Source organism: Eretmochelys imbricata, chromosome 2 (genome assembly GCF_965152235.1).
Source record: "Eretmochelys imbricata isolate rEreImb1 chromosome 2, rEreImb1.hap1, whole genome shotgun sequence".
Taxonomy (NCBI): domain Eukaryota; kingdom Metazoa; phylum Chordata; order Testudines; family Cheloniidae; genus Eretmochelys; species Eretmochelys imbricata.
Window position 1 is genome coordinate 61,977,471 of NC_135573.1, and position 27,060 is coordinate 62,004,530.

Consider the following 27,060-nt stretch of genomic DNA (forward strand, 5'->3'; position numbering starts at 1 on the left):
TATGTAATATATACAGAGTATAGGCTCACTTTATATTTATTTTTAAATATAAATATTTGCCCTGTAAAAATAAAAGAAATAGTATTTTAATTCACTTAATACAAGTACCATTGTGCAATCTCTTTATCATGAAAGTTTAACTTACAAATATAGAATTATGTACAAAAAATAACTTCATTCAAAAATAAAACAATGTAAAACTTCAGAGTCTAGAAGTCCACTCAGTCCTACTTCTTGTTCAGCCAATGGCTCAGAGAAACAAGTTCGTTTATATTTGCAGGAGATAATGCTGCCCGCTCCTTGTTTACAATGTCACCTGAAAGTGCGAACAGGTGTTCTCATGGCATTGTTGTAGCTGGCGTTGCAAGATATTTACATGCCAGATGTGCTAAAGATTTGTATGTCCCTTCATGCTTTAACCACCATTCCAGAGGACATGCATTCATGCTGATGACTGGTTCTGTTCAATAACAATCCAAAGCAGAGCGGAGTGACACATGTTCATTTTCATCTGAGTCAGACGCCACCATCAGAAGGTTGATTTTATTCTTTGGTGGTTCGGGTTCTGTAGTTTCCGCATCGGAGTGTTGCTTTTTTAAGACTTCTGAAAGCATGTTCCACACCTTGTCCCTCTCAGATTTTGGAAGGCACTTCAGATTCTGAAACCTTGGTCAAGTGCTGTAGCTATCTTTAGAAATCTCACATTGACTCCTTCTTTATGTTTTGTCAAATCTGCAGTGAAAGTGTTCTTAAAATGAACAACATGTTCTGGGTCATCATCCGAGACAGCTATAACATGAAATATATGGCAGAATGCAGGTAAAACATAGAGCAGTAGACATACAATTCTCCCCTAAGGAGTTCAGTCACAAATTTAATTAACGCATTATTTTTTTAACAAGTGTCATCAGCATGGAAACATGTCCTCTGGAATGGTGGCTAAAGCATGAAGGGGCATACGAATGTTTAGCATATCTGGCACATAAATACATTGGAATGCCAGCTACAAAAGTGCCATGCAAACGTCTGTTCTCACTTTCAGGTGACACTGTAAACAAGAAGCAGGCAGCATTATCTCCCATAAATGTAAACAAATTTGTTTGTCTTGGTGATTGGCTGAATAAGAAGTAGGACTGAGTGGATTGTATGCTCTAAAGTTTTGCATTGTTTTGTTTTTGAGTGCAGTAATGTAACAGAAAAAATCTACATTTGTAAGCTGTGCTTCCACGATAAAGAGATTGCATTTATGGTACTTGTATGAAGTGAGTTGAAAAATACTATTTCTTTTGTTAATCATTTTTACAGTGCAAATATTTGTAATAAAAATAAAATAAAGTGAGCACTGTACACTTTGTATGCTGTATTGTAACTGAAATCAATCTATTTGAAAATGTAGAAAAACATCCAAAATATTTAATAAATTTAGTATTCAATTGTTTAACAGTGCATTTAAAACTGCGATTAATCACGATTAATTTTTTTGAGTTAATCGCATGAGTTAACTGTGATTAATCAACAGCCCTAATATTTATCTGCTCTTATATTGGGTTATATTTTTGCAGAATGCATTTTAAAAGTAAGGATACAGCTGTAATTACATAGAAACTGTTCTCTCAAGGTGACTTGCCTTCCTTGAATGGTTGTCTAAAACAGATTTGCTTGTGTATATTATGAATTAACAATTCCAGAATGCTTACGGTTAAAAATTACTTTTCTAAGTAATTGTTCTCTCTTTAGGAGATGTTGAAAAAAAATATCACTTGGGTGTGAGTCCGCTGTGTGATCGACAGTCAGAAACCATTGCCAACATCCAGATTGGTAACTACAAATATATGTATTTGAACAGTTTAAAATCTTTCAGTGGTTCCCTTTAATGACAATTTTTAGAGGAAGGAAAGCTATCTTTGCCTATAAATCTTAGAATTTGCCCTTTGTCTTTTTTTTGTGTTAATTTGGCAATGCTTCTTCACCACAAGCAATTTTTTCTTTGCTTTAAAATTTCTCCTTTGAATTTAGTAATCGTGAAAGGTGCTTGATTGATAGTCCTGGAGACTGAAGTCCTGTATCCATAGAACAGGTATAGCATGGGCAGTAGCAATGTAGCCTTTCCCATATTACTACTCCAATGTGCCTTAATCCTAACCTGGAATGACAAGCTCCAGAGTTAGAGGACATTTCATTCACCTACCCATTCAGTCCTTGGTGCTTCTAGTGAAGCTGCCAGTTGACTTAGGCTTTTGGAATGTGGACACCTATTCACTGGGAACTGGTTTAAAGATAGTCTTAAAGCATAGGAATTTCATGTAGGCCAATGGATAGCTGGTAGATGATTTTTGATCACTGCCAACCTGGGGTAGATTTATACCAGGGACAGAAGTGAAAGGATTTTCCCATTAATAAACATTGACTTTTTTTTTTTAAGTATATTTTCATATAGATTGAATGGGATTGAATGAAAAAATATGTTCTACTATATTAAGCAGATTAATAAATTTTAACCCCAGACATAATTTGAATTTTTTTATCTCATATAAAATTGGAAATGTAAAAAAAAATTGTGACTTTGGTTCTCACAAATTATACTAAATTACATCAATTATAACCAGTAGATTGTGGAATAGCTGACCATAATTTTGATTTTTTTAAAATAAACTTTTTTTTTTTAAATAAGGCAAAAGTACAGTTCTGGCAACCTTATCTTTAAATTTTTGTTTGCATATATATAGCCAGATTTTTAAAGCTATTCAGGCATCTCACAGCCATTGAAATCAGTGAGAGTTAGGCACCTGAATACCTTTAAAAGTCTTAGACATAGACAAAATACTTTTGTGTGTGTGTGTGTGTGTAGAGGGCAGTCAGCTATTTCAAGATGTCTCATTTGCTGCATAACACTGGGAGCCCTTTAATTTGTGCAGGCCATTAGTCATCTTTGCCTCGAATGAGACACAAGTTTGCCTGGTCATACTTCAATACACTTAACTGGTCTAGTGATGCCGAGGGAATTTGAATGTATATTTCCGTTGTAACACAATTCAGCTTGTTTGTGGGATGGTTTATTATATATGAGCTTGTTTCTGTTAGACTTTTAGGCTTTTTAGTCTAGTTTGTGTAGTTTAATTCAAATCTGATGATTGGTGTCCTCCTTTCTCCTCTCCAATAGTTTTTTTCCCTTTATTTCTCCACTGCCCCAAAAGGGAACAAATGAGATTCATCAGTTCCTTCTTAATACAATATAATGCTATTTCTTTTCACTGTCAAACCTGTAATATTTCTATAGATTATACTTCTATATTTTAATAAAGTGCCACAGTGTTAGAAATATTGAAAGATGACCATTTTTAGATGTAAGTTGGAGACGAGTTGCTAATGCATTGTTAATCTTTTATATCACTTCCTAAATGCTTTAAAACCTTTACCTTAAAAATGCATATTCTTTCCTGTTTTTAATCTAAAGCTTTCTTCTTTAAAGGTTTTATGACCTACTTAGTGGAGCCATTATTTACAGAGTGGGCCCGGTTTTCAAATACCAGGTTATCACAGACGATGCTTGGTCATCTGGGACTGAATAAAGCTAGTTGGAAGGGACTGCAAAGAGAACAGTCAAGCAGTGGTGATGATACTGATCCTGCATTTGAGGAAATGGACTCAGACGTATTACCTCAGGAAACTCGATTGTCCTGACTCCAGAATCCGTATGACAAAATTGCCTCTGCAATTGTATCTGCACAATGGGGTTTGAGGAGAAACTTGTTATAACTGCTCAAGGTTCAGTGTAAATGATGCCAGCATTATTTATTTCCAAGTTTTCCTTTACAGGTCAATTGAACCCAATTTTTAATTACAAGATTGGAACATAGAGCAATATGCATATGCCTCAGTTGGCTTTTGTTTGGAACCTTGAATATGCAAAGCACAGCAGTGACTGAATCTTGAAGGAACAATACAAGAAGTTTCATCATGGTGCCACGTGGGTTTTTTAAAAAAGTTTGAAATAAGGTCTTCAAAACTAAGACTTGATATGAACTATTCCATTTTCTTGGGATTTAGCAAGTCTTGCATAAACATGTTCAAAGCATACCTTCCACTCAGTCCTTGTTTAAAATATGGAAATGTGAAGTGCCCATCCTCTGCTGCCTCTGGCAAGACTTGATGTTTACAAATGTACTCTGAAACTATTGGTTCTAGACTTATCTTTACGCATGGCTGTGAAAGAACCACTAACTTTGGTTTTCTTTTAGAAAAACAGAAAAAGAAAAAAAGGTCAAATCTGAGACTAAAGCTCTTTTTCCTTTGGATGCCAGAAAAGACTCCATTTGTCATTATTTTGTTTGTGCACTGGGAACTGAGCGTTCACCATAGAGCACAGCCAAGCTTTTCTCCAGTGCTGTATGGGAATGCAATTTTTGAAAATGCTTCTGAATTTGCAGAGTGGGGGGTGGGTGGGTGAGGGGGGGGAACATTGTCCCTAACCGTGTTGCAGTTCTGCATTGAAAACGTTGCATGTTGTTTTCACTATTGTACATTTGAACTTGCATATGCAAGACAAAGGCAGAATGTCTATAAACATCACATTCAACTCAGGGTATTTGCCAATCTGAAATAAAGTGGGATGGGAACTGTGTCCTTCTGACCAAGGGTACAAATGCCCCTTTCGCTGCAGTGTGTATGTATGTGTGGGTGCGAGAGTGTTCGGGGTTATGTGGGGGAGGGAGCGGGAAGGGTTTCAACTGCAACATTTTTTATTTATTCTTTTAGAATGTGACAGTGTAATGAACAGCCACATTGGGGGGAAACTGTAACAGATTGCTACAGATGCCTTAAACTATGCACAAAGCTAAGTGACCAAATTCGTTTTTGATTGAAAAAAGTGCATTGTTTACTTATTCCTCCCTCTCCTGAAACATTACCCATTTACGGGTTTTTGATGTGAAACGGAGAAATGTTTTTAATGACAAAATTTAAAGACTAATTTTAAACTTCAAACATTCCATTTTTGTAATTTGTTTTACACTGTTTTAAGTACAGTAAGCACAACTGTTACAGAATTTAAGAGAAACTGGTGCTTTCTTTTAGTTCATTTGTATTTCCCGTGTTATTTCTGTAAAAGACTGTTTATTAATTCTGTTTACAGTTCGTTGCAACAGCCATTTTTGGGAGAGAGCTTCAGTGTAAAGCCATTTGTAAAGGCTTTACCATACTCATTTTAATATGTGCTTGTTGCTCTTAACTTTTGATGAATAAAAAATAACTTTTCAAAATTATGCTCTTGTATGTTTAAGTTACATAACTGAGTCTATTATTAGTGAAGTAGTTAAGCTTGCAATTAACTTCTATTATAAAACCTTATTTTAACCCATTTTATATGGGGTTTAAATGTTTGTCTTGCAAATTGTCAAACTTCCTCACTTCTGCAACTTTTGCCTGCAGTTAGAATTAGAGCTCACTTAAAAATGATCCTGACTTATGTGTTTGTTTCCCTCTAGGTTAAAAGTGGCTTGTTATCCCTTCAAATTCTCCACATGGTTACATTTTCCTAAACTCTCTGTCCATTTGTACGCTCCCTTGGTCTGGAGAAGAACATGCACAGGTCTTGAATTCTAGAACCACCATTTCTAATGTAAAGCCTTAACAAATCTTCCTGCCAGATCCCACACCACCACTCTTACAGGAGTTGATTTCAGTATCATCCACTAAGGTATGTGGGACATGCTACTGATAGCATTTAACTTAATTGTTAACGATTGATTTCCTTTTGTCTAAGTAACAAACCCACTACAGACACCACCACCCCATCTCTCTCTCTCACACACACACCAACTTCTTGTTAGTGGCACTTTTTTCATTTTCCCCAGTTGCTACTCAAAATGTTGTTGATTTAAATCAGTGGTCACTAGCCAGTTGATTGCGATCGACTGGTCAATCCTAAAGGAGCTCCCAGTTGATCGCGATCTCCAGCGGCGCAAAAACAGGCTCCCTGCCTGCCCAGGCCCCACGCTGCTTCCCGAAGCAGTCAGCGTGCCCTGCGGCTGGGGGTCTCCCTCCGCGCGCTGCTCCTGCCTGCAAGCACTGCCCGCATAGCTCCCATTGGCCAGGAACGGGAGCTGTGGTCAATGGGAGCTGTGGGGGCGGTGCTTGCAGAGAGGGGCAGCGCGTGGAGCTATGTGCTGCCTGCCCCACCCCAGGGGCTGCAGGGGCACATTGGCCCCTTCCAGGAGCAGCGTGGGGCCTGGGTAGGCAGGGAGCCTGCTTTAGCCTTGCGGAGCTGCCGGAGGTAAGCGCTGCCCGGCAGGAGGCTGCACCCTAGCCCTGAGCCCCCACCCCCTCCTGCATCCCAAACCCCTGCCCCAGCCTGGAACCCCCTCCTGCACCCAAACTCCTGCCCAGAGCTTGCACCCCTCACCTCCTCCTGGACCCCAGCCCCTGTCCAAGGCTCAACCCAGAGCCCCCTCCCACACTGCAAATCCCTCGGCCCCAGCCAAGAGCCCGCACCCACTTCCCAACCCCATACCTCAGCACGCTGAGGGTGGGGGAGAGCAAGTGACAGAGAGAGGGGGGGATGGAGCGAGTGGAGCAGGGCTTTGGGGAAGGGACAGGGCAACATTTGGGTTGCCCTTACATTCAAAAAGTGATCTTGGGCATAAAAAGGTTGGAGACCACTGATTTAAATTTTGTAAACGGGAAGCAAAATGAACTGTGGCTTGTGTTCAGCAACAATCCAGATAAGAATTACCAGGAACTTCAGATGTACTTCAGATAGGTTAAAGTTGGGCCATGGAATTTAGTTCAATGGCACGTACCAAAATATATTACCACATCATTTACGACATTAAATCGTTTCTTGTAATTTGAGTAATGTGAAAGACATAATGGCTGATTCATCATGTTCCTTTATGATGTTTAGAAAGGACGTTATAATTAGAGCTGGTCAGGAACTTTTTGAAATGTTTTTAGTTGGAAAATGATGACTTGTCTAAATGAACATTTCCACAAAATTCACTTTAAATGAACCTTCCATTGGGAAGGTTTCTTGGGTTCACAATGGAATTTCTGATCAATACCAGAATGAGTATATTCCTGCCCCAGAATATCCAATAACCCAGTGGTTAGGGCGCTTACCAGGGATATGCGGGAGGCTCAGGTTTAAATTCCTGCTCTGCTTGATTTAGATTAGGGACTTGAATGTGGGTCGCCCACATCTCCGCTGAGTGCTCTAACCACTGGGCTATGCTTATTAGTGGATGGGGGAAGGGGGTCTCTGTTTTTCAGTAAAAAACCTCAAAGGGCCTTAGTTTTATTCTGCATCTGACTGAGGAAAAATGTCAAAACCAAGTTTTTTGCAAAATGGATTTTTGTTTTCTGGCCACCCTTAGTTGTAATTGAACATTTTAGGTTTCCTTAGGCATTTATTTTACTATAGATTCCAGAAATACTTCAGTTAAGCCTATTAGGCTTGAAGTAAATGTGCACTAAGAGAAATTTGCATGTGTTATTTCAAATACCAATTTTTAAGCAGGTGGTATATGAACCAATAAAGTTTGGGAACCACTGATTTTCAACATTAAGTGACCTGAAAATAATTTTTTTATGGCATTGCTGTTCACTTCATGATTAAAAAAAGGAATGGAGAGAGTATATTTTTTAACCAAAGGAAGGTCTTTTTTTCCTGGAGATCTCTGAAAATGTGAACTGAAATCTTGCCTTCATATTGTTTCTGCCCATTGTTGATTTAGTCATTAGAGTTAAAAGGTGCTTGCAAAAAAGCTATTTGAAAGTGAGTCATAACACTGAGCAATCCAAAGGAAGAAAAGGTTACTGACCTTACAGTAACTTGATTTCTTCAAGATGTTTTGTCCCTATGGGTGCTCCACCATAGCATGCATGCACACCCATGTACTCTCTACCAGAGAATGCAGAGCAGTTTCTGCGGGCCTGCAGACACAGCAGCACCTTGTGCCTTCAATGAGGGCATGTAAGGAGGCACATGGACCCACCACCACTCAGTTCCTTTTTGACCACGAAGTAGAGCCTCCACAGAAAGGGGAAAGAGGGCAGGGAGGTGGAACACCCATAGGGACAAAACACCTCAAAGAACTCAAATTACTGTAAGGCAAGTAACCTCTCTGAGTATATGTTCCTATGGGTGCTCCACTGTAGGAGACTCCCAGGCAGTAACTCAGTGAGGAGGTTTGACTGTTCAAAGGACTGCCAGAAGTAGTATCATCCCTGGAAACAGGTAAGATGGCGTAATGCTTGGCAAAGGTACGGATGAAAGACCACGTTGCAGTCCTACAGATTTCTGTTATGGGATTGTATTTCAGTAGAGCTATAGATATGGACAGGGCTCTAATGGAGTGCACTATGAGGGCTATATCCCAGCAGATTTGTAGCAGGGTAAAATGCAACCCAAAACCCACTTTAACAGTCTTTGAGTGGAAGTGGGTTGTCCCTTCATCCTCTCTTCAAATGATACAGATAATCTAGGAGAGGCCTGGAAGGTCTTAGTTCTGTCAAGGTACATAGTGAGAGTCCTTCTGACATCTAGTGTATGTAGGCTGGCCTCCTCTCTGGAGGCGTGAGGCTTTGAGTAAAGCACTTGTAGATGGATCTCTTGATTTAATATGGAATTATAAAGAGACCTTAGGGAGGAAGTGAGGATGGGGGACACGGTGTAATCTTGTCTTTATAGAAGGTAGTTAATGGCAGATCTTCCATGAGAGCAGAGTCTGTCACTTTTCAAGCTGAAGTGATAGCCATATGGAACCAAGTCTAAGGGAGAAGTGGAGGAGAAAACAGGCAGTCATCGGTTCAAATGGAGGTTTCCTCAGGCCATTGAAAATCAAATTAAGGTCCCACTGGGTGGCCAAGGGCTATACAGGGGAAACAAGTTGTGTAAGCCCTCGAGGAATCTGGTGTTAGTGGGATGTGCAAAAACTGAGATGCTTCGATAGGCGAATGGAAGACTGTGATAACAGCCAAATGTACTCTGAATGAGCTCATTAATAGACCTAGTCTTCAAATTCAACAGGCAAGTCTAGGGTTCTGGAGAGCAGAATGTCTGATGCTTGAGAATAGTGAAGAGAACACCAGAAATTGAAGAGTTTCCACTTTTGAAGGTAAGTTTTGCAAGTACTAAGTTTCCTGATAGAACTGACTAGACCTTATCCAAACAGGTTAGCACCATCCTCAAGAATCATCTAGGAACTGTGCTCTCAGGTTCAGGAAAAGGGGGTTGGGATGGATCAGGGTCTCAGAGTTCTGTGACAGGAGATCCTTCCTGAGATGAACTCAAGAGAGGCACTGCCAGAGGGAGGTGAAGGAGGTTTGAGTGTACGCTCGTCTTGGCCAGGATGGTGCTATGAGGATAATCATTGTTCTTACTTGTCACAGTTTGAGTAAGGTTTTGAGAATCAGAGGTAGAGGTGGGTAAGCATATAGCAGGATACGGGGCTATGGTGTTATCAGGGCATCTCCCAATGAATTGTGACTGTTTCCTCCCTTGGAGCAGAAAAAACAACATTTTACATTGGATGGAGTAGCAAAGAAGAGGTGGTGCACTCTGCCTTAACTTTTATCACAGTGGTTAGTATGCTAAGAGGCTGGAGACTGAGATTCAAATTCTCACTGTCTGCTGTGGCATAAGGGCAGTCTCCTGGAAGGTGGGAGACCCAACTACTGGGATCTGGGGTATTCTGGGGCTGGTTTCTGTTTCTCCTGTTGGAGGTGTCCCTCTGCATATACTTTGGTCTCTGACCCAATGAATATTCAGAGTAACTAGTGGTTAGGGCGCTCAGCTGAGACACCCCTCCCCCCGGGTTCAATGAATAGTTATTTATATACAGTGGAATGGTTTCACTGACCAATGTGATCCCAGAATACCTTATTGTCCAGGGGCTAGGGTACTCGGCAGGGAAGCGGGAGACCCAAGTTCTAATCCGTTCTCTATGGTGCCCGGGGGGGGGGGGGTGGGGGTGGGGGGACTTCAACTTGGGTCTCCCACATGGTGAGTGAGTGAAGGATGGGGACAGTTTATATACTTAACTCCCATAGAGAGTTCATGGCACTGAATACCAAGTGGAGGGAGGTGGCTCCCTATGGCCAAGACTTATGCTCCTAAATCTCTTAAGAGATGGGTCTTAGGGTATGTCTACACTACGAAATTAGGTTGAATTTATAGAAGTCTTTTTAGAAATCGGTTTTATATATTCGAGTGTGTGTGTCCCCACAGAAAATGCTCTAAGTGCATTAACTCGGCGGAGTGCTTCCACAGTACCGAGGCAAGCGTCGACTTCTGGAGTGTTGCACTGTGGGTAGCTATCCCACAGTTCCCGCAGTCTCCGCTGCCCATTGGAATTCTGGGTTGAGATCCCAATGCCTGATGGGGCTAAAACATTGTCGCAGGTGGTTCTGGGTACATGTCGTCAGGCCCCCCTTCCCTCCCTCCCTCCGTGAAAGAAAGGGCAGACAATCGTTTTGCGCCTTTTTTCCTGGGTTACCCGTGCAGATGCCATACCACGGCAAGCATGGAGCCCGCTCAGCTCACCTTCACCGTATGTCTTCTGGGTGCTGGCAGATGTGGTACTGCATTGCTACGCAGCAGCAGCAGCAACCCCTTGCCTTATGGCAGCAGACGGTACAGTAGGACTGGTAGCCATCATCGTCATGTCCGAGGTGCTCCTGGTCGCCTCTGTTAGGTCAGGAGCGCCTGGGCAGACATGGGCGCAGGGACTAAATTTGGAGTGACTTGATCAGGTCATTCTCTTTAGTCTTGCAGTCAGTCCTATGGAACCATCTTATGGTGAGCAGGCAGGCGATACGGATTGCTAGCAGTCCTCTTGTACCATCTTCTGCCGGGCAGGCAAGAGATGAGGATGGCTAGCAGTCCTATTGTACCATCTTCTGCTGAGCAGCCGTGAGATGTGGATGACATGCAGTCCTTCTGCACTGTCTGCTGTCAGCCAAAGATGTAAAAGATAGATGGAGTGGATCAAAACAAGAAATAGACCAGATTTGTTTTGTACTCATTTGCAATCTTCCCCTCCGCCCCCCCGTCTAGGGGACTCATTCCTCTAGGTCACACTGCAGTCACTCACAGAGAAGGTGCAGCGAGGTAAATCTAGCCATGTATCAATCAGAGGCCAGACCAACCTGCTTGTTCCAATAACTTAGGTGCACCATTTCTTATTGGAACCCTCCGTGAAGTCCTGCCTGAAATACTCCTTGATGTAAAGCCACCCCCTTTGTTGATTTTAACTCCCTGTAAGCCATGTTGTCAGTTGCCCCTCCCTGCGTCAGAGCAATGGCAGACAATCGTGCATCTGAGTTGAGAGTGCTGTCCAGAGCAGTCACAATGGAGCACTCTGGGATAGCTCCCGGAGGCCAATATCGTCGAATTGTGTCCACGGTACCCCAAATTCGACTCGGCAAGGCCGATTTAAGCACTAATCCACTTGTCAGGGGTGGAGTAAGGAAATCGATTTTAAGAGCCCTTTAAGTCGAAATAAAGGGCTTCATCGTGTGGACGGGTGCAGGTTTACATCGATTTAATGCTGCTAAATTCGACCTAAAGTCCTAGTGTAGACCAGGGCTTAGGCTACACCCATCTCCTTGGCATTTCCTAGTATTTGGTTTAGGCAGCTCCTTGCTCAGCAGACTGGTTTTTGTGAACCCCATTCTTAGCAGAATTTTAGGCTGGGATTTTCAGTTATAGCCCTCAGTTAACTAATCTAAACAAACAAGTTAGCTGACTTGTTTGGTGGAAGGGAAGGTTCAGAGTTCAGTTTTGACCCCTAAGCCATGTCTCTGTGCATTATGAGTGTAAAACATTTAAATGCCCTTTTGTAAACTACTCATTGTGTTACTAAATTACATGTGCTACAGGTCTGATAAATTAGGATTACAACTGAAATATCTCATTTGACAATTTGACTCATGGGCTATGAAATTAGTAAGGTCGGGACCATGTTACAAACCTTAAGATACTGTTTCTATAGGCAGTGCAATATGAAGGTAAATATTAACCTGATTTTGGAGGGTGTGAGGAAGCAAAATGCAAGGTTAACAATATGGACTAGCTTCATAATGAGATATAGGCATTACAGTGCCTAACTTGTAGGCACCTAGAAAAACACTAAGATTCCTAAAGTCTAGGTAAGCCACCACAATAGGCAGCTGCCTGCCTAAACTAATCAATGGGAGATGCTGACTAGAGCCATGTTTCCTAAACCCTGCCTCTCTCCTCAAGTCAGGTACTTTTTTTTTTTTTTTTTTTTGGGGGGGGGGGGCAGAAATGAGGATTGCTGTCCACCTTAATTTAACCTAGTTGTCAAAGCACTCCCTCTGTATGTGCAAGACCTGGGTTGATTTCTGCCTGCAGGGGGAGAAAAAATTTGAGCAGGTGTCTTTCACCTCTCAGTGCTCTAACCATTTGAGAATGACCTATTCTGCAGTGGGTCTTCCTCTAATCTCTGTTTGAAGCTGTTCCACTCTATATAAATACATACTCACTGGAACAGGGGAACTGGCTCCTGGGTCTCCTACCTGGGAGTGTCCTAACCACCAGCATTACTCATTCTCTTCTCTCTCTGGCCCTATGACTTTATACACCCTGGACAGTTTCAACAGGAGAGCATGAGAAAGACCTGTATCAGAATAGCCCAATCATTTGCACACTTTCTGGAGCGGTTGGAGATGACTGTTCAAATCCTCCTTTTCACCATAGTCCCCACCAATCAGGCAGAGGGGGAAATTAAACCTGGAGCTATATAGTCCTGCGTGAGTGATCAAACTACTGGGCTCATAAGCACCTCCTTACAGAGTTTGAATGGGCCCTGAACTGCTAGGTGGCCTCAGCTCCTGCCTACTGGATTGGGCCCTGCAGATGAATGCTTATCTTCCCCTGCTTTGTGTATCATGCCAGGGCATAAGTGTCTGGCTGCCTAGAATGAGGCAGCAGTGTACATGCCCAGAGACAAAAACTTAAGCACTTAAGAACTTTTTCAGCAAAAATTTAGGCACTGATTTAGGTGCCTACAGAGGTAGGCGGAAACAACACAGGTGTTTTCTGAGTGCTAGGGGCACTTAAAGTGCTGGATGAAAGTGGAGATAGAATGATCCACTGAAAAGGTTCCTTGGATTGTATAGCATTGGGTGGAACCTGCTGATTTGCAAACCTCTATGTGTGTCAAGCCAAGAAAACAGTAACCATGCTTTCAGGGGGGTTAGCCTGAGGGGTCTGGGAGAAAAAAAGTCTTGTGGAGGAGGGGAAGGAAATGCTAATCAATGTTATTGAGGAATGGATCTCTGAACTCCTCTACATAACTAAGAGGAAGGAAGTCTGGAAGAATCCATACTTAAGCACCAAAAGTAAAAATGAAGTGGCCTTTGCTCACTTGCCTCCATAGAACAAGCAGCTGCAATTTAAATTCAAATACCCACACTGCTTTTCCCAGCCTGTTTCCACCATGCTGCTGTGCAGGAGTAGCAGGTTTTCATAATCCGGTGACATAGGAGTAAAGTGCCATACTGGAGCTGGATACTTTTAATATCTTAGGAGGATGCAACTAGACTCCCTTCAGAGCTCTACCACTTCTGAATTTGTTTTCAGACTGACCATTTCTCCCCACAAAGCCAGCCAACTAACGCACATATGATCAAGACAGACAGTGCCAAAAAGTCAAGTCAGCATTTTGTTTTTTCTATTTTGTACATCTCAGTGTAGCACTAAATACAAAACACTCTTTGGAGACCAAGTAATAGGACTTTGCTCTTCTAAATGCTTTGAACAATATTTTTTCCAAAGTAAGAGGAATTTTTAGTTAACTTTTTTTTTTTTTTTTTTTACTTTTAAACAGCTTTGTAAATACAAACTTTCAAGTATTACATCAGAAATAAAGCCCTTGTTGATCATACTCTTTAAATCTCAATTTGTTAATACTGACTAGCATGTAGGTGGATGGAAAATGCTGCACTTTTCCAGTAGTTGGAGGGAGAGGGGGAAAAAAAGTTTCAAGAACAAGCACTCACATCACAACTTCAGTAGCCAGCTGTTCCTTTAGAACGAGATTGCTGACTCACCTTCTCTACCTGTATTTATCCACATTCAAAAGAAACTTGCTGTCAGTTTACTTGATATATAGCCAAGCTAGATCTGTTGTGTTCCTGCTTGTTAGTCCTGTGAATGCCAGAATGTTTTCCACCCAATTTTTCAATACTTGAGAAAACTGGATTGCATTTGTGTACAAAAAGCCTCAGATTGTTTTCCCCGATGATCCAAGCTCGGTGCGGATCAGGAGAACAAAGCTGCCATACAGCAGGTGCCTAGAGGATTTCCCCAGGTGGTCCTCAGGTGACCCACACCAATGCTTTCCTGGAACTAGTGCAGGGATTGTAGTCAAAATATCCCTGACTGCTGAATTATCATCTTGGGGCCATGGGCAGTTATCACAAATAAGGGTAGCCTTCAGTCTCTTCTGTTTTATGCTAAGGGACTAACCCAGCACAAGACCTCCCCATTAACTGTGTAGAGGGTAAAAACATCTCTCCTGTGTGTCAAGCACTCCCCAGCTGCAACAGAGATCAGAGCCTCTGAAAGCAGTAAGATTTTACTGACAAACACCCTATAGTTCATTTTATAAGCACTCCATTTCTTCTCATCTCTACTACTTTGTGACTTCCACATTTGCTCACTCAGACACATACCCTGACATTCTGTCTGAAGTATTTTAATCTACACTGCTATTCTACCCTATTTCACACACATTGGTCTACCTTTTGACAGAGGACTGAACCTGAAGCTAGCTGTGGCCAGCTGCTCAAGATCAAATTCACCTTTATGGCACTATATGTATTGGAGGGAAAAAACAGAACATTCTGCATTGAGAGAAGGGCAATCTCATTTGAGAAATCTTGCTATTTTTGAAATGCTCTATTCCATACCACTCAGCTTTGTAACAAGTAAAATCAATGAAGCTTATCAGAGATTATCTGTTTCTCCTTCATTATTAACTGAATAGTTTCATACCCTTGCATGAGCTGTTTATGCTTTTTAGGCTAAAACCAGCAAAAGCTGTGTTAAACTAATGAGATCTCATTTGGAACAGAAGTTGCTAGTCTCAAACTAAATTCTGCAGCGAAAGAAACTTGTTACATCAGCTATAACATGAGAGAGAAAATGACTGACGGTACTTCATTCCCATTATCATCATTTACACGAACTGTCTGAAGACTGTCAGTCACGTATATAAAAACATTTGTACAGATAAATTAGTGTTAAAACCACCACAGAAAAAAGTCTTAGTATTTTAGGTATTGAAAGCTAGATTTTAAAGTTTACTTTATAGGTTTAAAAACTTGTACTGTCTCTCAACTCAACCCTCTTGTTAAAAGTCACATAAGGACAAGTACCTCTAGACCTCAAAATGTAAAAACAAAGGCACTACGTTTTTATAATTTTATATCCGTATTTTTTTTTGGTTTGTTTTGTAGGAGGGCACTAAATACCAAGAGACACTTACTACATAACACTGATTTCTAATAAAAGCAGCTGAATAGTCTCTTGTAGTGATATAAAAGTAGTTAAGATTTTTCAATTAAAGTCTTCATTTTTCCTGTAGGCTTCAGCATGTGTGGTCCAAACTGAAAAGGGAAAAACAAGTACATTACAATATGTACAGATCCTGGAAATTGTAGCATCATTTTATAATCCAAGTTCATAAGTGACCCTAGAACTCAAGCAGAGGCCACCCATCATTTGTCCACTTTGTCTTGCTGCCATGGATGCAAATGGGATTAGATTTAGATGCATTTTACCCACAAAGTTAACTAGAAATGGTCTCACAGGGGAAATGCATATCAGGAACCAAGTGAAGTTACTCAGATCAACCAGATGACTCCGCTCCCAGAACAAGTCTGTTGACAGATTTTTTCCTGCACCTGTTGCAAGTCCTCTGTAAATCACGTATAATGAAATGTGAGGACCAGACGGGGGGGAGGGAGGAGAAGGCTGCCTAAGGGCCACTCCCAGTAACTGATAAGGTTAAAAATGTTACTAGACCACAACTAGTGTTGGTCACCACCACAATATTCTCTGTCAAAGGCTTCCAGCCGGTTCCATTAGCCTCTGATGTTTACCATCCAATCCCTTGCCCCAACAAAAGATGGATCACAGTCTCAGAGTGGAAATAGTAATGAACATTCCATGCCACAAGTCAAATATTAATTCCATGTTCTCTCAAGTCTTGTGACATTTGTGCTCTTAAAATTCCCAGCTCCTGGAGGCAAGTAATCAAGTAATAATAGCCCTTGTTACAAAAAATTATAGCCCTCATGGTTGTAGAGAAGAAATGTGACCTGAATGTACACCAGAAAACCCAACCTTTATTATTTTAAGTCTCCTGATTTTTGAGTGCTTATGGTTGGTAATCTAGTTCTTCCTCAATCAGGCCCAGAACACAACCAGCTGTATGAGTAAGGTTATTAGGCTTTCTACCTCTTTTGTTGTTTGCTTTCACTTTTGTTTTCCAAGCTGAGTGAAGTGCAAGAGATTAATCTGATCATTTATTTGTTCTCCCTTTCTAGCCCACAATGGTCAATGACTGCTTATCAGACTGCAGGCAAAGTTTACTGCCCAGCAAAACTGGATTTCACTAGAAATGCAGAGAGATGCATTGCAGGCACTACTTGAAAGAATTTCTGAACACTTACCATTGGAGTTTCACTTCAATTTCAATCTTTTTAAAACACAATTTAATGAGTTTTCCCAGCACCATGATTAATGTATTTTTAAAATGGAACCCAGCTGTCTTTTAAGGTCTTAGTGATGCAATAAAACCTCTCTAGCCTGCTCATGGTTTACCTGGTCAGCAGAAGCCCGAGATAAAGTTGCCCCCTACAGTGCTTTGAATGACCGTCTCTCCACTCCCCAGCACTGCTGATGCACAAGCCAAGCTTTCTGGATTCTCACTGGGGTTCTGTGGAGCTGGTCTGAGAGCCAGCTAAGGTTTTTGAAGAGAGATTTACCTCAGCTTTAATGTATGTAGGACCGAATCCCAGGATGTGTCCAGAATCTCAATACTCACCAGCATCATTTCAGACTTTGCCTTTGTTTCAGACTCTGGAATCTGTTTTTCCGTTTCACTTTGGTTATCACTTCTGTATCGATAAGCAAATTTCTTTTTGAGAGCTTCAGCTATTAGTGCTACAGGATCAGTCGGGTCAGGTGATTTGCATGTTGCGCCTTCTGCTGGTCTTCAAAGGGAAAGGGAAATTAACAGTCACAGCAAGTCTTTAGAATGTAGTTAGAGCATCTTTGCATTCCCCTGCTGCCTTTCAAATGTTAGATCAGCAACAGTCCAAAATTCAAATGTTTCTCCATGAAAACTATTGAGTAAGACTTTGCATTAATAAAATAACACAAGTTATTGTGTACTCACCTTTTCACTGCACGCAGTTTGACACTGTTCATGTCTTTGAGGATCTCTAGCATATTTGGTATTTCAGGCTTCTTTGGACCATTATCTATCAAAGTCTGTCCCGCGTTTATTTTCCTGCCTTTCCGCTCTTTAATGAGATCAATAGCAGACATACTCCGATGTACCCCAGGAGGTGGAAGAGGCGGTGGAGGAGGAGGAGGAGGTGGTGGTGGTGCAGGAACTGATGCAGTAGGACTTAATCCAGCTAAAACACACCAAGACATTCATTCCCCGTAAGAACTAAATGCCCTTTTAAAGAAAGCTTGATACATCAAGTATTTTGAAAAGGAACAGATTTGCTGCATATCAATTTATTTTTTCCTCAGAAGGTTGTCTTGTCACAAGACTACTGGCCCAGTTTAAGTCCTAAACCGCCTAAAAATGACAGCATTAAAACAATCACCTCAGCTAATTACTGTTCCAAAAGGATGTTCAGTTCCCAGTTCAGATACTAACAGTAGATGCACATCCATGTCAGACCTACAAAACTTGTTCAACACCAGGACCTGTTTCCACCAACTCTGCCCCTTGTTGGGGTCTATCAGTATTTAATGATGCTTGGAGAGAGTTTGAAAGGCAATGCAAAGTTATATTCTTAAGGCAGCCACTGTGTCTGGAAGAAATCACTGTTTAGAAATAATTTTACACATTAATAACAGTTTGGCCGGACAACAGCAATGAATGCATCCCAAGTAAAAATTCCAATTATACTTGTCATTTGCCAAGACAAGATTCTAAATGAAATTGCTTATTGACTGTAATCACAATCCCTAGATAAGCAGTAGTTATTCGTGCTAATTATTTTCAGAAAGGAAGGACTTCTCTTGTGAGATTCTTAAACCTGAATGGCAGAGGTCAGAAAGTTGTGTGAAGCCCAGTTAAAAAGTCTTCACCTTGTTTCTGTTACCGCCCATGTTTTTCTTTAAGTTTTTTGAATGTCTTCTTAAGACTCAAGAGGAGAGATTTGGCAACTGACTGAACCAATTAGGTTGTAACAAAAATCTAAAAGCTTCTTGCACCACTTTAGGTGAATATTAAGTCAGTGTTACAGGAGTCACCAAAGATATTACACAGGTCTTGGCAGAGAGTGAGAACTTCCCAAGTGTTTTGTTTCTAAAAGACGTCTATGGAATTTAAGTCACTGACTCTGCTCATGCAAATTGGGACCTTATTTTTATTTAACAAAAATCTTCACCCCACCCACCCTTAATTAATCTTAAAAGTGAACCAAACCAACTATCTTGGACAGACAGATGTATAACGTTAACATATTTAAAGCAGTTACCATATTCTACCAGAAGAGGGAGGTAAAGGAAAATGTTATTTAAATTAAAATCTAGATGAAAGCCTTCTACTGAACAGAAGGAAAAAAATCACACCTAGAAAAAATATTAACCAAGGGCATGTGTCATTTAGGTGATTATTAGCATTTTAGCAATTTGGTATGTTTAGAAGTGTGTTAATTTCAAGCTACTGTTGCTGTCAAAAGGAGGAATGGAACTGAATTATCTTTCAAACTATTTCAGTGCAATGAGTCAGTTGCACATATAGTGGTCACATTATTTCCCTATTCGCTCCCAGATTTGGATACTGAACTCAACCTTGTCAGGAGAGCCAGCATTCATGATCTAATGGCTAAAGCCCAGGAAAGAATCAGTATACCTATTCCCAGCTTTCCCACACACCTGCTAGGTGACTGTGGCCAAGCCACTTAACCTCTAACGCAGTTTCTCACCCTTCATTCCTATCTGTAATGGATACAGAATACAAAATAGGCCCTACTATCCTTGTGAGCTGCAACAATTCAAGTTTGTAAAGCATGCCAAGTATCTCAGTGGAAGGTGCTATATAATATAAAGTATTGTTGGGGTTCGGAGGGATGCTGACTATGGGACTGAGGTTAGGACATTCATATCAGGGGCCCTGTCTGATTTTTAGCTTCCATCTGAACAGAAATTGGCACTCGAGCCCTCAGACCAACATCTGATCCCAAGAATGGCTCCTGTAGCAATTCAACCCTTTCCTCCTGCCCCAAAGCCCTTGTGTGTTATTGAACTGACTTATATGAGCCCATTTTCATGGGGAGGATTTAACTTGTGAACTTCTGCCCCAGAGACAAGTGAGTCAATGATATTAGAAACCAATACTAAGAAATAAGCAGCCATTGTAACAAGTTACAATTCTCTGAAGAGTACTAGGTCTGTTATAAGCTGTGAGAAGATATCACAGGTACCGTGCTTACTTATTCTTAGTCATGTAATAAGCACGAAGTTCGTTAGAGATTTCTGCTGTCCTTGAACATTTCTAGCAACATGTCACTGTTTCGTAAGCCATTTGAAATATGTATTATATTCCGAAAGCATATTTAGTATCTCAGTGACACTAGACCTCATGACATATTACTGATACTCTGTGGGACTTAACTATCCTTATAATACTTAACAGCTATATTATGCCTTTGGTTTCATTCATATTTGCGCCAAGCTTTGTTCTAGAAATCCTATTAAATGCTAATTATCTGCAGAATTCAGAACTCAAGACACTCTGCACAAATATTGGAAGAAATGATTTTTAAAAGTAGGAAATATAAGAATCTGGAGGTGTTGGTCCCCCTCTACCATTGGAGAAACATCTGTGTGGTCCCTGTTAGTATACTGTACCCACTCTCTTGAACGTGCTAAGTGAAAATAACGTGAAGTCCAGGCAGAAGGAGGAGTTAATACTAAACCTGATCTGCAGAAGGTTAGGATAGTGAATATCTGAAGTCTCATCTATTTGATATTTAATAGATAAATTTTGACCACCAGTCAGGCAGGTTTTTGGGAGTTGCCATCACACCACTACACGCACGTCTATCAGCTACGACTTGGTGGTGAAAAACACCATTTGCTCTTTACAATGGAAATCAGATAACATGACTACGGCTCACGGTCAATCAAGTTTTAGGTTTCCACGGTAGTTCACTACTGCATATGAATAAACCCATTCATGTACAACTAGGCTAGTAAAGGGCACACACTGTTTTCCTCTCACAGGTTTCAATTTCCATCCCACAACTCCAGATGGAATTTTAAAAAAAAAAGAGCCTTTTACCCATCACCTGCAAGTTTACTTTGTACTGTAATTTCACTATAAGACAGCACAGATATCCTGGAATCAAGCCTCAGTGAGGCTCTGTACAACCACTGTAAATGAAATTTGGTGCTAGCACTTCTTACAACCCTACAAACTTCACTATCAATCCTGCAATATCTCACAAAAATGACTTCATTATACTTACACGTATCGGTCAATCAGTTTTAAAAGAGCAGATTCCTTTTTAGCTAATTTGATATGAAAGTGAGACAGAGTTTAATACCTGCTGGCAGATTCTGCTGTTCTTGCAAGATTACAATTTTGGCTATTTGTGCCCTTAAACTGGCAAGTTCATTTTCTAGAGCACTAATCTTCTGCAGAGCTTCATCGTTCTTGGTCACCACACCCTTGGGGGCTGGCTCTTCTTGTAATAGGTTTGGTAAGGATACTTGTCTACCTGGTGGTCTTCCAGAGCAATATGGTTCATGTGGAAGAGGTGGAGCTGATTTTGACCAGACTTCTGATCTGTAACAAAGCAACAATTGTCACACGGGGCTGGTCTGTAGTAAGTGCTTCTACCAAGCTGCTAAGAGGAGAGAGCAAAACAGTTAAGTGTAAGCACTGAGCCAAACATTAAGATTGGACCTTCAAACCAAACTTACTTTTGGCCTTTTAAGGAGGAACCAAAAAACCCTCAGGTAAACATCTTCTCACCTGCTTCAGAAGTTTTTATATCCCTCTTTCTACAATGAAATACTTGCAAGTAACGTCTGGCAGAATCTGACTCATAGATCCCTAAAAACTAAAGTTGAAGTGGCATTGGTTTTAAGTTTTTGTTGTTTGTTTGTGTGTGTTTTTTTGGGGGGCGGAGCGGGGGGAGAGGGGGGGAAGAGAGGATGGAATGCTGCCTCAGAAACACGGAGAGCCTGGTAGTGCTACAGACATTTACTAGTAATTATGATATACAAGTTATATAAGCAACAAAGATCTTGATATGAACACATTCCACCTTTGTTCTAATAGTGTGAATAAGAGAACACAAATTTAAGCTAAGGCAAGATTCAGGCTAGATATCAGGAAGGGCTTATAATCAAAAGTAATTAGTATGTGAATCGGCCTAACAAAATAGTAAATACTACTAATAAAAGGGACACTATCAAGTTAAGTTAGGCCCAAAATTAAGGTTTGGTAAAAGTAAACTTTTATTAATAAATGAAGAGACCTGTTTATAAAAGCTTTTTGTGATTAAAAAGCTTTCCAGTGGAATTTACACGTTCCCCTGCATGTTCACAACCTGATATTGCAGCACTAATGTACTGCACAATAACTTAAGTGTCATTTCATTGCCCAAGATGAAAAAGCATACTTGGAATACTTTCAGTTAAATTTGAAGTGTTAAATTAAAAGCAAGACAATAAATTTTAGCAGCCCCATGGGTTACACTAAAAAGTTAGAGATAATAGGGTTTTTGACATTCAGTGAATAAAATAGTCTCATCTAGTCTATTACTCAGCTCTTGGCAGGGCAATCTGAAACTCTAAGTATAAATACTATTTTTTCTAGCTCCAATCTGTTTTTCCTCTGAATGCCTTGTGCGAACAGTTACTTCTAAGTTTTCACATTTGTTTGCTTTGCTGTTGGAATGAAGCTTCTTTAAAAACTTGCCCATCACTGACAATTTTAGATTTTTTCCACCTCTGAGAATTTTTTTGTATGCAATTTGTTCCTTTTGAGATGGAATAGCTTTCCATGTTCTACAAAGTCCACTTTCCACCTATACTGTCCCACTGCATAGACAACCCTAGTTTGATAGGATTCTTCAGATTCTTCTTCTCAGAATTGTCAAGGGGCATGAAGCTTTGTGGCAAAGTTTAATGTTACAAAAGCTGTTTAGTAGGAGAATAATGCATCGTAAGAAGAACAGGGGAGAAGAGAAGCCTCATGCACTAAAAAATTCTTTTTACGAGCCCCTGCCTTCATGGTATGTAACCAGTAAAGGAATGAAAACACAGGCTGTGTTTGCTACTTCCCTTCTTATACCTGTCAAAAAAAAACCCAGAATATTTTAACACTATGATATTAAAATATAGGAAGTTTCCTGCTTATTTGATAACTTCAGATCTTGAAAGCTAGATACCAAGGTACCAGAAATATTGTTCAAGGCAATAGTACAACTAATGCTCATTACTGAGATAGAGGATTACAAGAATGAACTAAGATACTGTAGCTGCAGAAGAAAAGCCCATATATTTAATTAACTCCCACTTGAATTCTTACAATTCCTCAAGCATATCAGGATCTTGGGTTTCTGTGGCACTGCTTGGTCAAACACTGGGGAAAGAATTCTGAATAGAAATAGGACTTTTTGAAATACCTCATCTGCAGATTTCAGAGTAGCAGCCATGTTAGTCTGTATTCGCAATAAGAAAAGGAGGACTTGTGGCACCCTAGAGACTAACACGTTTATTTGAGCATAAGCTTTTGTGAGCTACAGCTCACTTCATTGGATGCATCCGATGAAGTGAAAGCTTATGCTCAAATAAATGTGTTAGTCTCTAAGGTGCCACAAGTGCTCATCTGCAGAATGTGCTTTAAGTTACACAGTTCATGGCCCTGGTTTAATCAGAGTTTCAGCTGTACTCTTATAGTAGTATTGGCTGCTCGGCCAATATATATTTGTAGCGCTTGTTCCTATTTAAATGGAGAGAGCCCATACATGAGATTCATAGGGTCTTTTAAGGCTAAGAGGGACCCATTAGGATCTTACTTCCTGCCTAACACGTGCCATAGAACTTAACCCAGGGATAACAGACAAACAAGTAAGGTGGACGTTGCAGGCTTTGCAGCTAGTCCATCCTTCATAGAAAAGTAAATTAACTGCAGACAAAAGAATCCCCAATTGCTGTTTATTGCAGTATCTGTAATTCATACTCTATTTGTATGTTTATCACTGTTGAGAAGTGCTGAATTGACAGCAATGGAAATAATATCCACAGAATACATACTGCCTAGACAGGAGCAGGTACAGTTTTTTTGGATTCTTGGATGTCTGTCCACCCAGAGCTGTACTAAGACAAAACACTCCTCCTTTCACTCAACATCTGAACTGGTGACCTAGAGTGGGAGGTTTCAAATCCTATTACCAGCTATCTGCAACACCCAGGTCCTGCCTATTTAATATTATTACTTTGACTTTTGAACTGGGGACCACTACTTCATAGATTGCACATTTATCTCTAATAGTTTTAGGACTGTCCTTATTTTTAAGGTAATGCAAAATTAAAATAAAATAAATGTTGTATCCTCCCAGGACAGAATTCAGGGTTTTCATAGGGTTCCTGGAACCATAAATCCTGGGTAGCATCTTGGATTTACTCCAGAGGACCTTGTCCCCTTGGTTCCCCCGACAGGTTTTAAAGCTTCATTTTGTATTGAAAAAGAACAGCTGAACACTAGCTATGTACAACTGGAATGTGAAGTATTTATTCAACATAATTAATCCATACCGATAAAATATCTGCTTAAGAGTCAACATTTCAGTGTGCGTAGGTGATGAATTTCATTGTCTGGCCTGGGGCTATTATTGCCAAGTTATTTTTACTTCCTTCAGTGCTGACTTAAATCATGCCACTGAATTTTTGAATTAACAGCACTTTATTCACACAGATTAAATGAAAGACATTCAATAATACTTCAAATTGATTTGATTTTTTAAAAAGCTTATTTAAATACTGTAGTAAAGGGACTTTATATAATAAGGTACTTTGATGCACAGTAAGTTTATTGAAATATATTTGTTTCAGTAGAACATTTGGAATTTACCACTTGAAAAATACATGTCTGAAATGTGACTATAGCATTCAGTGTACAAGGGGACAAAATGATGTGCAGTTTAGTTCTGCAAGGCTGTTAATAGATCTGTTTTTGACAGTGTAGAGAAAGTGGATCTCATCCTCTGTAAGCAGGTATATATACTGACATAGGGACATAAGCATGCATAGTGAACTACTTGTTAAGCATTTTATGGGAAGTAGATATTGCAAATAAATATCTTTATATTTATGTGGGCTTCTTGGACCAGGGATCGCCCTTCTAGACAGTGTTTGAAAGCAACCTACTGAACTTTACTGTAATTAATGTTAAATATTTCACATGTACAAGTAACAAGCCAAATTTAAGACGCTGCCTAATGAAGTAATTTTTAGAGCTACCCTGTAACTCACTGTTTGCCATCCAGCTGTCAACTTTTGAGTTCAAGGATGAGATCACTTTACACAATGTTCCTTAGTGAGTTCTCCCCAAATAGCAATTTCAACTAACAATACCCCAAGTTCCACAACAATCTGTAGGTGCTTCCTTGAAGCAAAGAGCTGCTCTTCCCATTGATACTATAAAGCTGAATGACTGTACAACTCAGCTCTTACACAAGAGCCCAGGAGTTGAACAGCCATTCCTTGTGCTGAAATGTACCTATCAAAGGGATTTATCTCTGAAAAGTCAAGTTGATGGATTTCTGCTACTCCCTTTGGAGTTATTGACATTAACAGTGGCTTGCAGCCATATTCCTATTATGCAATATTTCACTATAGCACGTTGTGTTGGAGGGCACTGAGGTCATCACTAAATGCATGCTTTTAAAACAGGTATCCTTTGGAGGAAGCTACTACATCTGTGAATACCAAAGCCATCAATCAGGGCCCTCAGATGCTCCTTATTTAAAGTAAACAGAAACCTGGTCTACTCTAGAAAGCCTATGCCACTGAAGCCTGCACCAGCATGACTGAACCAGTGAAACCTGTAATAATACAGTGTCCACAATAGCCATCTCATTCCATGTGTATACAGAGCACTATACCCATAAAAACACTCCCTGCCCATTGCAGTAGTACCTGTCCTACAGCTATGGGCGAGGCTCCCTAGTCATTGCCTGCCCATTTTCATGCTTATAAAAATTAAGTACAAAATGCAAGTGTGTGTGTGTTTTTACAAGCACAAGTTTCTCTGCTCTGCACTGCAGAGACTTAACCAGAGAGGTCAGTAGAGGCAGGTCAGATATTGTGGGACACTACCAGAAAGACCAATTGCACAAGTGTAGCTGAATCCTCATTGCTTGTTTAGCACTGCAATCCCACAGAAGCAAGATTTAGGACCAGCAGCAATAACTCCTGCTCAAAGCAAGTGCAGCAACAACAAAAACAAGAGAGCGTTGACGATGATCCCATATCATAGAGAGCATTTGTGTGGGGACACAATAGTGATACGGGTGCCTTCAATGCTAGAATTATGTAGTGCATAGCCTGTCTTTCCTGGATCAAAGCCCCATATCCGCTCAAGTTGTGGTTCTTCCATTCATAAACCTGACTTCAGTTTCTTCCCTCCTTGCTCCCCACAATCCTGAAATGCTTGCACACCTATAGTGTTAAGTACACTAGACAGCAAGTGCTACGATTTGAGGGGAACCTATGATGAAATTGAGGAGATTTAACAAACATACCTGAGCCTTGTAGAGACTTCACCTTCTTCTTGCACAATCCATCCCACATCTGCAAAAGAGGCTACCGTGTCTTCTCTGAGCTGTTTAGAGTGGTTTATTTCTGTAGAGTGAGAGGTAACCTAGAATTTTCAAGACAAAAGTTATTTTTTTAAAGTTAATAAGGGATTGTTCCTTTTGAAAGCACTCTCCAAACCATTTTATAGTTGCATTTGAAGGAGTATAAGAGCTTGATACTGTATGTAGCTGTCAAGATACACACAAGACACTAGGGATCTTAGCATACTTGGCACTAAGATAGTATCCAAAGCCCACTGAAGTTAAGGACTTCCATAAGCATTGGATCGGGCCCCTTGTTTTTACTGAGATTATTTTTGCTATTTAAAAAGGTCATGACAAGTTTCCTAGGCTATACCAGCTTATTTAGCACTATAAAGCCAATGCAAGTTATTTGTTATATAGGAGATAAGCCACAAAGTACTTCACTGGCACAGGCAGGCAAAGTATTCCAAGTCTACAAACAGTCACCACTCAATTATATTATATTAAATCAAACGTTTTAATAGTCAATTTAATAGGGTCACTAGAACTTCCTATTTTGATCAGATTTATTTAATGTCATTTATTTTGAAAGTGAAATATTTTAGGTGGTACTTGACCCTTCCCTCCTTCAAAACTGATGTGCTCTCTGCAATGTCAGGGCTTGAAAGAAGTTAGTATTTACATGACCACTGCAGAAATTAGAAAACTGAAAAAAACTGACACAAGTGAGTTATTGAAACTTCCCCGTCCAACCATTACAAGTCTTTTCATGTGCAAGAGGGAGGGAAGAGATGGGAGGGAATGGGGACACGACACTAAGGTTTTAACGAATTGTCTGTCCCTGTGAGCCCCGTACCAACAAACTCAAACTGCTTTTAAAATGGGATCTGTTGTATTTGTTTAAAAACTTTGCAGTCATGGGGCAGACAAAGCTCCAGAGACTGGAACTGTTTGTACAACTGATTTAAACCTGCTTTCACAGGG

The 27,060-nt window shown here is 40.4% G+C and overlaps 2 protein-coding genes and 1 long non-coding RNA gene across 10 annotated transcripts in view; 2 read left to right on the forward strand and 1 right to left on the reverse strand.

Annotated features, from left to right (window-relative positions):
• PDE7A (phosphodiesterase 7A) overlaps window positions 1-4,428 on the forward strand; it is a 132,462-nt gene extending 128,034 nt beyond the window's left edge. For all 5 annotated transcript variants that reach the window (XM_077810201.1, XM_077810202.1, XM_077810203.1 and 2 more), the window contains 2 exons: window positions 1,738-1,818; window positions 3,470-4,428. In XM_077810201.1, coding sequence (XP_077666327.1) covers window positions 1,738-1,818; window positions 3,470-3,681 — 293 coding nt within the window. In that variant the 3' untranslated portion in view covers window positions 3,682-4,428. The remainder of the gene's footprint in view (window positions 1-1,737; window positions 1,819-3,469) is intronic.
• A 29-nt stretch (window positions 4,429-4,457) lies between these two features.
• LOC144261076 (uncharacterized) lies at window positions 4,458-17,082 on the forward strand. The gene is made up of 3 exons (XR_013345140.1): window positions 4,458-5,695; window positions 9,026-9,113; window positions 16,576-17,082. It is a non-coding gene; the product is annotated as an uncharacterized LOC144261076 (long non-coding RNA).
• MTFR1 (mitochondrial fission regulator 1) overlaps window positions 13,673-27,060 on the reverse strand; it is a 37,942-nt gene continuing 24,554 nt past the window's right edge. For all 4 annotated transcript variants that reach the window (XM_077810207.1, XM_077810208.1, XM_077810210.1 and 1 more), the window contains 5 exons: window positions 26,038-26,156; window positions 20,827-21,068; window positions 17,430-17,673; window positions 17,076-17,244; window positions 13,673-15,633 (listed from right to left, as the gene is read on the reverse strand). In XM_077810207.1, coding sequence (XP_077666333.1) covers window positions 15,574-15,633; window positions 17,076-17,244; window positions 17,430-17,673; window positions 20,827-21,068; window positions 26,038-26,156 — 834 coding nt within the window. In that variant the 3' untranslated portion in view covers window positions 13,673-15,573. The remainder of the gene's footprint in view (window positions 15,634-17,075; window positions 17,245-17,429; window positions 17,674-20,826; window positions 21,069-26,037; window positions 26,157-27,060) is intronic.